The sequence below is a fragment of the Sycon ciliatum genome, chromosome 2 (genome assembly GCF_964019385.1).
Source record: "Sycon ciliatum chromosome 2, ocSycCili1.1, whole genome shotgun sequence".
NCBI classification, from domain to species: Eukaryota; Metazoa; Porifera; class Calcarea; order Leucosolenida; family Sycettidae; genus Sycon; species Sycon ciliatum.
The window spans coordinates 41,122,120-41,135,307 of NC_088644.1; the positions used below are offsets into that span (position 1 = coordinate 41,122,120).

At 47.3% G+C, this 13,188-nt stretch overlaps 2 protein-coding genes across 2 annotated transcripts in view; one reads left to right on the forward strand and one right to left on the reverse strand.

Annotated features, from left to right (window-relative positions):
- Positions 1–7,262, forward strand: part of LOC135810112 (low-density lipoprotein receptor-related protein 1B-like) — a 45,970-nt gene extending 38,708 nt beyond the window's left edge. The window contains exons 7-8 of the mRNA XM_065323575.1: positions 6,097–6,395; positions 6,959–7,262. Of these exons, the coding sequence (XP_065179647.1) occupies positions 6,097–6,371 (275 nt within the window). The 3' untranslated portion in view covers positions 6,372–6,395; positions 6,959–7,262. The remainder of the gene's footprint in view (positions 1–6,096; positions 6,396–6,958) is intronic.
- A 3,372-nt stretch (positions 7,263–10,634) lies between these two features.
- Positions 10,635–12,980, reverse strand: LOC135810113 (capreomycidine synthase-like). Its single transcript, XM_065323576.1, has one exon. The coding sequence runs from the start codon at positions 12,838–12,840 to the stop codon at positions 11,677–11,679; it is 1,164 nt and encodes a 387-aa protein (XP_065179648.1). The 5' UTR covers positions 12,841–12,980; the 3' UTR covers positions 10,635–11,676.
- Positions 12,981–13,188: the final 208 nt, after the last annotated feature.

A 13,188-nucleotide genomic window follows, 5' to 3' on the forward strand; every position in this document is an offset into this window, starting at 1 on the left:
GATGTTTGTGTTGTTTTACCACTGTGAGGTCTGTGAGGGATCCGGGAAGAGTGAATGCATAGGTTGGCTCTGAGTTCGGCAGGAATAATATCTCAGTCTTGGCGATATTAGGTCTTAGTCTCCAGGTAGTCATCCACTGATGGACTTCGTTGATACCGCGCTGGAGACTGTCTCGCAGCCTGTCTAGACACTCATTGAACCGGAGCAGTGCAGTATCGTCAGCAAATAAGGACACACCTTCAACATGACTAGGAAGATCATTTATATACACTAGGAAAAGGAGGGGCCCTAGGATGGATCCCTGGGGCACTCCGGACAGAACAGGTGAAGCATCTGAGAGACTTCCACCTACAAAGACAACTTGCGTTCTGTCGGATAGGTAGTCTGTAATCCACTCCAGCGCTGAGTCACACACACCGAAAACTTTGGAAAGTTTAGCAAGTAATGCACGGTGCCACACGGTGTCGAAAGCATTCTCGAGGTCGAAAAAGCACATGGCAACTTTCCGCCCCATATGACGATGGTCGGCAATGTTTTGGATCAGCTTGGTGAGCTGTAGAGCGGTCGAGTCACCACGACGAAACCCAGATTGCGCGGGATCCAGAGCAGGAGAAATATGATTATACAATTGATTGAAGAAGAGCCGTTCGCAAAGTTTGGAAATACAGGACAGGAGGGAAATTGGGCGATAGTTACTAGCTTGAGATTTGCTGCCTTTGCACTTGTAAATAGGCACAATTTTAGCCAGTTTCCAGTCAGTAGGGAACTTGCCTGTGGTAAAGGAGAGGTTAAATAGGCGGCTAAGTGGAAAAGAAATCGCAGGAGCTAGCTTCTTTATCATATTGTTCGTGATACCGTCTAGCCCTGGCGCTTTCCCAGATTTCAGGTTTGAGATGGCTTTACGAACATCTGCTGTAGTGATATGAACGCGGGTGAATTGGCGAGTAAGACGAGTGTCATATTGGAGAGGGGGTATTACTAAACGTGGGTCATCAGGCACCGCGACAGAGGTAAACTGCTTGTTGAGGATGGTTGCTGTCGGACACCAGCAGCCCATCAGGGCTTGCAATGTCAGGGATGCCAGGTTTTACTTTGTGCGATCGCTGACTGCGGACAAACTGGTGAAGCGTAGTGCTGCCTGAGGTAAGTGTTGTTTTGATTGAACGAATGTACTGGCGGTGGCACCAGCGGGAGAGATGTCTCACCTGGTTCCGCTGTGCCTTATATACTGATAGGTTGTAGTCCGTAGGGAATTTCTTGGAGAGGCTGAATAGGTCACGCTTCAACTTGATAGCCTTGCGTAGTTCAGTGGAAACCCATGGATGATATTTGCGTGTAGACCCTGGGGTTGAGGGAGTTCGATTTGGTTTGCGGGAGCTATGAAGGGGAACATACTTGGACAGCACAGTCTGCAGGACACTGTGCAGGTTACTAGGTGCACTGTCCACGTCTGAGGATATTAATGAGTTCCAAGGTACTGAGTCTAAGTCTGCATTGACCGCCTCCCACACAGCAGGTGTGACGTGTCGGAGATCGAAAGACATAGAGTTAGGCTCCTGAGCTTGAGACGTTATTTCGCGGGGAGACTGAGGCAGGGGGATGTCGAACTGGCAGTACACAATGGCATGGTCTGAGGCGCCCAGAGGGCAGTCAGTTTCGACGCAAGACGAGAGATTGGCACGGTTACTAAATACCAAATCCAAGCAGGCTTGGACACCAGAGGGTGACGTGTATGTACATGTGTTGACGAGTTGGTGAAGACCAAATGGACTGAGCGTGCGATACAATCCAGCACCGGCAGTATTGGTGGAATCTGTCGAACACCATGACGTGTGTTTGCTGTTAAAATCACCTGTCAAGATAACGTGAGAAGATGAAAGAGGAAGAGTAATGAGTACGTCTTCGAGAGTCTGGCAGTACCTTGCTATATCTGTTGGCTTAGCAGAAGGTGGACGATAACTGCAGCAGAGGAGGATCGGCTCAGCTGCAGCCGGATACGGCTGGATTTGAACCCAAACGGCTTCGCACCCATCGCGAGCTAGATCGGGACGCATGGCAACAGACTTAAACTTATTCTGTCGAACAAGGATAGCGACACCACCATAACCTCTTGCACTTGTCCCGGACTTATTCTCTGCAGTTAATATTGTTGGCATGAGTGCACAACGTCACAGAGTGTGAAGCGTACCACCCTGTGTGTACCTATAGGGGTCTGCAAATTCTGCTCGGGAAAAAATTGCCAAAAATTGTTTATAAGAGCTATGAAGAGTATGAATGGCGGCATTATGCTGCAGACATCACCACGCAATATGACAACTAATACTTGGTAGATGTGTAAATGTGTTTGTGTCCAGAATCGATTTCCAGGGGCCGATCATCAGTGGAAACACCGTACTAAAGTGATCAGGCCGGCGGTAGGCACGGGCGGATAATGCTAGCATAATAACTAGCATAATGACCCATGTGGGGAAGACCGGCACTGCCCTAGCATAAAGTTTCCAAATGTTTACCTTGTCTAGCACAATCGATGTTTGAAACTAGCACTACGTCCAGTCTGTTGGTACGAGTGTAAAAAGTAGCGCTACTTTTAGAGCGCAGAGACCTTTAGGGTTTTACGTCGGGCCCTAGACGACGGCTACTTTGGCCAACCGGACAACGAAGAAGTTGTGACCAAAGAGAGTGATTTTATTTCTTGCGCATGCGTATGTAGAATGACGTAATACTCAGTGAGTCAGGTCGCTACAGTACTCCCCCGCCAGTGGTGAGGTCGGGAGGAGCGAAGCACGATAAACAAGAAACAAAAAGAGAAGAGAAAGGAAACGCAGCATGTACAAGGCGGAAAGGCAAAAATATAATAATATGATACATATGTACAAGCGAAAACGCTGCGTGTGTGAAATTTGTTAACATCGTGGCACAAATGCTGAAACAAAAATCAGAAAAGCAGGAAAGAGAGACATGCCCTAGACGACGGCTACTTTGGCCAACCCGACAACGAAGAAGTTGTGACCAAAGAGAGTGATTTTATTTCTTGCGCATGCGTCTGTAGAATGACGTAATACTCAGTGAGTCAGGTCGCTACAGACCCACAAGGCTGCTCCCTGCGATGCTGGACCGTAGACGGGCGTAGACCGGGACGCAAGCGTACAAAACGGCTGCAATCGAGTGTGAACAGGAGACGGCGTCGTGCGCCGACTACTTCCGATTCGTACTTGGAAATTGTTAGCATTTCGAACACTGCGCTTCCCATGATAACGTCTCTGCTTCGTTCAGGGAATTCAGAATAGGAAGTCTGCTGTACCACCCGCTCTTTTCTTTTTACTTTTAAAAGCGATTATTTGTAACATGGAAATTTGTTCGTTGGCTCACCCGCTGAGTTCCTAAAGCTATTATTCATTTTCTGCTGCCCCCGATTATTTCTTTTATTAGTATTATTATTTTCTTTGCCTTCGCTTTCTTGTTAGTGGGCAACTTGCCCGTTAGAATCTGCGAAGTAAAATAAACAACAACGACGACGACGACGACGACGACGACGACGACGACGACGACGACGACGACGACGACGACGACAACAACAACAACAACAACAACAACTGCAACAACAACAACAACAACAACAACAACAACAACAACAACAACAACAACAACAACAACAACAACAACAACAACAACAACAACAACAACAACAACAACAACAACAACAACAACAACAACAACAACAACAACAACAACAACAACAACAACAACAACAACAACAACTCATATATGAGTCTATAATACTTCGAAGTAGACTATAATGATTATTTTAAAATAGACTATCGTCGTGACGACTGAGGAGTATATACATGTATAGCCTGCTTCAAAACGAGTTTATTCAAACAATACGACATGGAAAGAAGGAATAACTATATAACTAAGCTATACAACTGGTTGTTTTAGTGATTCTTACCATGTGACGATGTTCCACTGATGATAAGTTAGTCACGAGAAAACGCTATGGATTTTTTCATAAATAAATTACTGTTTCATATGAAGTACATGTGCATGGTTATGAGTGCACAATAGACCGATTGCCATTTGTACAGATCCACAAAATCTCGTAGAATCCCGTAGATCCATATATAATAGTTGTATTCATTGCTATTGCAGAGGATAAAGGTAAAGATAGAATGTACGTGTGACAAATGTATATGATAAAGATTAGTTCAGAAAACAAATCATGAACAAGGGGGTGTAGGAACTTAGAAGTTGCGACTTCGGCGGTATTAGTCATGAAGTTGGTTGTTCCAATGAGGAACACACACTTCTTGCCGAATTTGACGCTTGACTGACTCACGACTATAATAAATAAACGTTGCATCCGTTGCGTGGCCGATGAGCACCCATTGGCCCACACTCTTCCCCTGTACACCAGGCTGGGTGTCTGCCCAGTGCTGGAAGGAGGGGAATGCAAGCTCCGACTCCTGACATTTAGAATCCGTTCTGGAATCGTCAGTGAGCTGTTGTCGTCCCGAATTGTATTGCAAGGCCCGCCGACAGGCATGACCACTCGAGGTCAATTGTGACGCAACCTTCCCCTCCCCCTGGCCCACAGTGCTTCTGGCGCATGCCGACCGCTTCTAGCCAGCTGCCGACTCTGGAATGGCCTGCCCGACTGTATGAAGTCCATAGTATCTGTCCGTGAATTCAAACGCATGCTACGCGTATTCTACTTCGGTTAAATGTAATGGCTTTCGTAACCTGCTGATGAGACTCGATAGAATCATGCTACGATGACCCGACTTGTAAATTTGAGATCCATTTTTTTCTGCTCGTCTTGACCCTGCCTCCCCTCATTGCTACTTCCGTTTTGGTATTTTTATTTTCATTTATTTTCTCTTCATTTCTGACTCTTCTTACTGGTTGTCATCGCTTTCATAATATTGGGCAGAACTGCCCGTTTGCCATGCGATGTAAAATAAAATAACAACAACAACAACAACAACGACTGCCAGCCGGAGCACACAAGGAGTACGTCGCACCATCCACTCCGCAAACCTGCAAGAAAGCACCACTCCCTGCTCAATACACAGTGATTCCGGGAATTCACCCCTCATCGTCCTCTCCAACTTGTCCCGCCTGCCAGGGCGCACACCTACTCGCGTGCCACTTTCCTCTTTGTTACCGCTGCCACCTGGAATTCTCTCCCCACTGACATTAGAACCACCCAAAATAGTCATTGCTTTGTGTCTCGTGTCCGTACCATCTTTGCCAACACCCGCTTCGAACCCGCTGGTTTCATTCCTTCTAGAGTTTCTATAACATAGTAACGAATGTTATGGCTGATTTCTACAGTACGCATTTGTTATAACCCTTCCTCTTCTCAATCTATAATTATAATTTTGCAGATATATTCCCAGTAAGCCATGAACGGAGACCCCCTCGACTTAGGCCTCGGCCTTTGGGGAATCCATGAATAAACAAATAAATCAGTTGAGCTTGAGTAGGCTGGGGAAGATTGTGCCTGAAAAGCACCACTTTTATACTGCTCTCCAGGCCAAACCATCACTAGGGATACAAACTTACAGAGACGCTTTGTTTCCAGCGCGACAAACACCTCGTGAAGCCCCACGTAGCAGCGTGAGTCAGAGTCGCTCATGGAGTTGTGCTAAACAGACGTTGAGAGCCAGTAGCTATTCACAACGCTGTCACGTCCAACAACTAGTCGCACGTCCGCGTTAGGGACAACAACACGAACTTAGAAGTTGCGACTTCAGCAGTATTATTAGTCAAGATGGTGTAGACACACCAAATAACCTAAGTGCAACAACATGCTCCTTTTGCTTACACAGATCAAGCTTGTGCGTGCACTGCGAATACAAACAGCTTCAAGAACCTTCAACTAACAGATCAAGCTTGTGCGTGCACTGCGAATGCAAACAGCTTCAAGAACCTTCAACTAACTACTTCCCCAGTTTGCACGAATTGGATGGGTCACGTTTTTTTTCGAAATAAGGTGTGGTCCAGCCATGGCCTGACCGGCCGGACTGGATCATGGATGCCGGGGATGCTACAGCTCTGTTCTGTGACTTTTCTGCCGCCTCCCGTCCTCTGCAGGTGCCGGTACTGGTGAGAGGACCTGGATCAAGAAGTGCTATACATCAGCTGACACAGCCCAGATCAACTGCGGAACCCAGAACTCCACTTGCCAGACGCAGGAGACATCCAATGGGACTGTAGGCTACTGCTGGAAATGCTGTACTGGCGATGACTGCAACTCAGGCACTCCACCCATCCCACCTATGGAGAGCTCCAAGGCTTCCACCCTGCAAATTGTCAGCCCAATCACCATATTCCTACTCATTGTGCACATCTTCTATTTCACTAAATAGACCTTATTATATCGAAGAGTTCAGGTGTGGAGTCATCATCATCATCATCATCATCATCATCATCTGCGTTGCCGAAAAAATAATAAAAGTAAAATTTTAAAAATAATAATAAGGCCAAACTAAAGAAGGTGTGTGGTTCGACTCACCCGACCGACCGTACAATTTCAGCCCAACCGTAACTTTTTTTCGGCGGGCTGTCGTGTGACTGACGTACGTGGACTGAACACGTCCACGTCTACGTGCTGTGCGGCGTGAGTCTGCGGACGCAGGCGGCTCCTTTTGGACTTGACTTGTAGTTGTACTGCAGTGCAGTGCAGTGAGTGGTACGACTGCTGCCTTGTGCTGGTAGTAGAGTCTACTCGATACGCGTATACAGTGTATTTACATGTACTAAAAAATATATTAAAAAAAAAAATCTGCCCGCCCGCCCGTAAAAAAAATGTCCATGTTAGTCGAACCACACACCTTTTTTAGTTTGGCCTAAACGGCATTATGCAGCTGTGTAAGCAGTAGATGCACAGTGCGACTGCCAGGCATCTCTGTCAGATGCCAACTGGCAATTCTCATGCAGAGACATACCAGACCAGGTGTGGAGTACTGTTTCGTAAAAGCTCAGACGACATTAGTTGTGTTCCCTTCCTAAGTTTCAGGCATCTACATTATGTAATGTATTTGAATTATTACCATGTCTCCCGTCTTGGTGTCGTCTTTAAGCCTTGACGGATTATGCTACTTCAAGAAGTAATATTTTCGTGAAATTATGCTTTTCGCATTGCTGAAAAATTGCAGAATTATACTATTTTTATGCTGAAAGTTATCATATTATGCCGCATTATGCTCACATATGCTGCTAATGTATATTATGGTTCTGTGCAAAATAACAGGGGATAACAGGGGATTTTTTTATAGGGCGTTGTACTGTAGTAGCAAAAGCTCAACGGGGTCAACGCACCGTCCGACCTACAATTGTAGCTACGACCATCACTGATTGTAATGGACTGAACATGTTATCAAGGGAGTCGTAAACCTACGATTTCCTGGTGTATCTACTTGTACTTGTAGAACATGTACAACTCTATGGAATTTGGTGCGAACAGGCGGATTATTCCATTATTTATGCGATTCGTATGCGATTTGCCTCGAATTATGCGATTATTCGATTTTGGTAGGAATTATGCGAAAAATTATGCTAGCATAATCCGTCAAGGTCTAGTTGTCTTGCGGCTAGCTTGCACACTGTACGAAGTTCTCGGATAGTTGGTAATTTTAAAATAGCAATAAGGAGAACAAATTCTGCTGTCATCGCCACACTGCAATGAAGTCATGAAAGTTTTCCAAAATCGATTTTCCTGTCACATTCATCAGTGGAATGTCGTGACTGAAGAGTATCCGTGCTGAACAATGATTTTAAATATACACTCCATAATGTATTTTAAGAACTCAGATGGTGAGCCAAGGAAAAACAATTGTAACATGGAAATTGTGGACACAAGTTATGCGATCGAGTCCACCAACTACTAAACCAGATTTTGAACAGTCAGACGTGCACAATTTAGCACAAAACTGACAAGGAGTACACCAGTTGTAGTCATCGGGGTGCTGAATGGTTTCGGTCCGAGGAAGCTGAGGCGTTCCCTTCCTCTTTTATTCCCAATCGAACACCAGTAGTCAACGGGGTGCTGAGTCGAATGGTTTCGGTCCGAGGAAGCTGAGCTGAGGCGCCGCTCCCTTCCTCCTTTATTCCCAATCGAACTGGCGCACTTCCACCGAAACTGGGTGCTGGGTCCCCTTACAGTTCGTCCTCATTATCGCCATTCATAACGTTGTGGTCTCGGAATTCGCTTTTTCAATGCCCCAGTAAAGGCAGTACTAATAGTGCCAGGCTTTTGCAGTGAGTGAAGCTAACCAACATGAAATCTACCATTGGCCACCCTGTACTGCTTTTTAGTGACACCATCCACCCGTGTAAGGCGCCACAAATCTAGTGCTTGCACCATTTCGCTGCATTTACATAAGGCCACAACAAAAAGATTTCGTGTTTCCGGTCGGCACCCCCCGAAAAAATACGCCCGGTCGGTCGGAAAATTATTATTTTTTGGTTTGAAAGTTTATTTCCCTGCTGTATTCATCATGTTCATAGACATGAGCCAAATTGAGAAAGTTTGGATCAGACACTGGTGATACACATTATACATATTTACACATGGAATATGGAGTAGAATACCACCGCGGGACGCAGTAGCTGCTGCTCCCAGAAGCACATCGAATGCCGAGGGACGGTCAGGGCACGGTCGCTTGGCAGCAGGAGCTACGTCCACCAAGCGAAAATCCAGGAAACGGCATCCAAATTCGTATTTCGACAACAAGGCCGACAGTGTCAGTTACCTCTACATCTTTCCACGTTCCTGCCCCACCATTGCTGCTTGCTGTAGCTGCGACAATCCACTCTAAAGACGTGACGTCCTCAGGCAAGCGAGGCTGCACTTCCTCACAAAACAACTCCTTCAAAGTGGTTTCATGGGAGACGCGAACTATCCTTTGCTGAAGAAGACACTTCGCACCCCGCCAGCACTGGACACAAAGCGGGCTGCTCTGAGCAGCCATCGTCAGCACTGGGCACAAAGCGGGCTGCTCTAAGCAGCCATCGTTCTTGGCGACCTTTTCTCCAGCTCCGGAATTTTCGTCTCTGCATTCAGTCAAACTTTTATTTCGGTTCGAGCAAAGCAACACAATGCTTTCAGTGTTTTTGCTTGTTTTTCTTTGTTTTTTTTGTACTTGTAAACCAAAAAAAATTCCATAATTTTTGAAAAAACGGACCCGGTCGGCCGACCGGAAACACGAAATCTTTTTGGTGTGGCCTAAGAGTTTTCTGCTCAGGTCAAGTGTCAGCCCCCCACCCCGCGCACGCACACTCCCATGAAAACAGATCTACTGCCTGGAGCGTGGCGCTTTGCGCTGGACCCCGGTTAGAATTCAACGGTTGGAAGAATCACTGCCTCCACTGCTACTGGCACTAGTCACAGCTAGCACTCGGCAGGCTTGTACCCCCCCCCCCCCCCCCCCGGGCCCGGAATAATGTCAAAGGTACAGTCATATACGTACCTTTCAGGGGCGTCGGACACGCTACGGTCACTACGGTATTGACCGTACCACTTTTTGCCCCAGGTATACCCGTGAATCAATAAATTACACTTAGCTGGGATCTAATTTTCCAAAATTTTCGGCTCAGCCACCACTCCCCCACGAGGAAATTGTACTTCGGATGGCTGACCGTACCACACTAAAATACCTACCGACGCCCCTGCCTTTGATGTGCAATCGTTGATTGACATGCTTGTTCTTTCACTGTACATTTTGTACAGCATCTTTCTTTTCCGCACTCACCTTGCACGCTTTCTCACCTTGCACGCTTTCTCATTTCCCAACTACAATGCTCATTATACATACACAAATAGGAGATGCCCCGAAAGGCATTAGCCTTTGCTACGGTAATCCTGGAATAAAGATTATTATACAGTACAGACCCGGATGGCATGGATATACAAAAACAAGGGAAAGCGCTCAGCTAGAGATGCTGCGGATCACCCGGCCTTATAAAGCAGCCCATAGTTCTGAGCGATAGAACAGATGGAGCATAGTCATCAGAGTACCACCGCTTTCTAGACTCCCTCAGGTGCAGGGTGACTTGAGTTGTGAAGCACTACATGTGAGACCTCCGCGCCCAAACATGCCGCGCATATGCCGTCCATATGCAACCCCCTGCATGGCACGCAAATCCGTCCGCCGTCTCACTGCCTCCCTCGTCGAGTTAGATATCATAATTATCTCGGCTTGCTTGCTTTTGTCTCAGTCCTGATGTTGAGTGGGATTCCTCCCTCTCCCGTGAGGCAGCACAAGCAATGAACTCGCGTGATATTAGTGCCAAGACCTGGCCAGGAGGTGGTGACCAGCACAGCATCGTCCAAACTAAGAACTACACGACAATCACCATGGACATCTAAAGCACGGCCGGGTTTAGTAGTTCATTCACAGACGAGTTTCACGGTGACACGAGGGAATGTCAATGGCTCTCTATAGCAGGGTATCAAGGCAGCAATGTGCAGATTCAGCTGCACGGTTTGGGGCCAGCACAGCACCCCCCCCCCCCCCCACACACACACACACACATACACACGTGACACACACACAACACGTACACCACGCATACACACAAAGGCACACATGCACGCGCATGCAGGCACACACCAAAGTAGGAGGGTAATGTTTTGCCATTAAGGACAACTGACACTAAACGTATATCTCCCAGAAATATTAGGGTTGTTGTCACTCTGCCACATCAGAAATGTTTTAAAAAACTTGGATAGCACAAGTAGAAGCATGTTACAGAGTCAAACGTTGCTTCAAGATGTGCTGAAAAGTGAAAGGGAAAAGTCAACAGAGCAAGTGAAAGAAATTGAAGACTACAGCACAAAAGTTTTTTTTTAAAGAACATTTTGAAAAAGCCAATGAAGTTCTTCATTCCATTCAAGGGTCACAAAGGAAACATATCACTAGTTTTCCTTCGCAGAAGTGCTGTGAATGGAAACCGTTTCAAGGTCCCAGAGTTCCCAGAGTTCTCCAGACTCAACAATGCACATACAGGGTGAGTTCCTGTGTATCCATGAAAACAATCACAGCCGCTGGTCAGTGATGGCGGTTTTGCTGCCGCAAGGAGAGCATTACAGTCAACACAGCCAACTTGTAGATGCACACAGCTAGTAAGCTAGTGCTGAGAGCTCATTGTGCGAAGAGAAAGTGAGAGAGAGGGAACGTGTTGTGAGAATTTCACGTCAAATCAGGATCATAAGGCCGTGCATCCTCTCTCTCTCTCTCTCTCTCTCTCTCTCTCTCTCTCTCTCTCTCTCTCTCTCTCTCTCTCTCTCTCTCTCTCTCTCTCTCTCTCTCTCTCTCTCTCTCTCTCTCTCTCTCTCTCTCTCTCTCTATCTCTCTCTTTCTCTCTCTCTCTCTCTCTCTCTCTCTTTCTCTCTCTCTCTCTCTCTCTCTCTCTCTCTCTCTCTCTCTCTCAATACACTAGCAATGGAATGGCAGTTCAGGGCTCAGCAGTGGTAGTAGGCATTGTATTGCTGGTATAGCCTTGACTGTGTGTTTCAATGCACAGCCACATCACACTTCGCGAAGGCTGCAGCGGCCTAGGTCCACAAACCTCTCTTAGCCAGGCATGTCACACCACGCAAGCAGCCTGGCAGCTCAGAGCAGTCATCATAGGAGGAAGTCCAGCAGAGCACATTATTTACTCGCACATTATTTACTCTGGCACGAGTCCCCCTTTCACCGCTTCATACCACCGACGTACAACAGCCGGTCCTGAATCACGACCGAACCCAATCCTCATGTAATGCTCCTTCCATTCCAGCAGATGAGAGGGCAGGAGTAAAACGCCGCTTTGCTCCACAAGACGTTTGCAGTAGGCCTTGCCACACTGCTTCCCACGTAAGCCGATCAACGAAATCGGGCCAGCCTTTGGACGATGGAAGGTGAAGTGGGCCGAAGCCTCCGGGTGGCTAAGCATCTCTTCAATCGCCTCGATCGTCTTGAGGACACGAGCCTTGCTCTGAGCCAGGAGTTTAGCACTATTCTCGAGGCCCGCCAACGATAACACCTCCGCTGGAGCGGATGCGCAGATCGTACAGTAGTCTCTATACGCTGCACAACTGCCAAGCATATCAGTATTCTGAGACACAAGCCAGCCAATGCGCAACCCTGGCATCCCATACACCTTACTCATGCCAGACAAGGAGATGGCTTGCTTGTAGACGGTACAGGCCGATGCGAGACAATCACCGCTGTCGTACTCCAGTCCACGGTACATCTCATCCGAGAACAGGAATGCGTCGTGCTGCGACACCAGTCGAATGATACGTTCCCACTGGTCATGCGACGGGAGAGCACCAGTCGGGTTGTGCGGGAAGTTCACAATCACACCCCGACACGGTCCACTCTGCAACAACTGCTCCAGCTTATCCACATCAAAGTAAAATCCTGCATCACCTTCCTCAACTTCCCAGCGATCCACATGGGCACCTTGTGCAAGAGCCACTTCGCTCAGACTCTGATAGCCAGGCCATGTGCATACGACACGATCCCCAGCCTTCAATAAGCTACGCAGTGCGACGTAAATGCCTTCTGCTGGAGCTAGGATTTGAACTTTCTCTGGCGTGATTGCATCGTGCTCGTACATCTCCGCGACTGCATGACGTAATTTCGGATGACCTTGGCTTTCTGTGTATCCCAGTGCAAGGTTGTCCCACAGCTCTCGAGTGTCTGGCTTCATCATGGACACAAGTTGAGCCATGGGTAGCGACTCACAATCCGACGCGCACAGCATGTGTGGTGCTGTGAATTCATGTTCAGCAAAATACCTCTCCAGGAGGAAAGGGCGAGGGAATTTTTCAGACTGGTTGACATCCATTGTCGGCTCGACAGCACAACGGTATCGTTCTTCGCAAAACAGAAACACACACTGCCAGTTTGAAGATATCGTACAAGAGCAGACTTGGCTTTCAATAATTTCTCATCCTTTGATCGCTTCAGCTGATTCTGTTTGCCAGAATGTTTTTATACATCCAAGAAAACGTGGATGATCTACGGCCCGGAGCTGGAGACGCGGTATGAAGCGTCCACGCCATAAATTTCTGTCATGACTAGATCTACGGTACGGCCATAGATCTACCTGACTCCTGACGTGACATGACCAGCTGATGACTGACCTGATGATTATGAATTTATGAGTCCTGGCTCCTGCTGGCAGTGCTGCTTC

Bases quoted from the DNA above. Each gene is read 5' to 3' on its own strand.
- LOC135810113 (XM_065323576.1), bottom strand. From the start codon at position 12,840: ATGGATGTCAACCAGTCTGAAAAATTCCCTCGCCCTTTCCTCCTGGAG.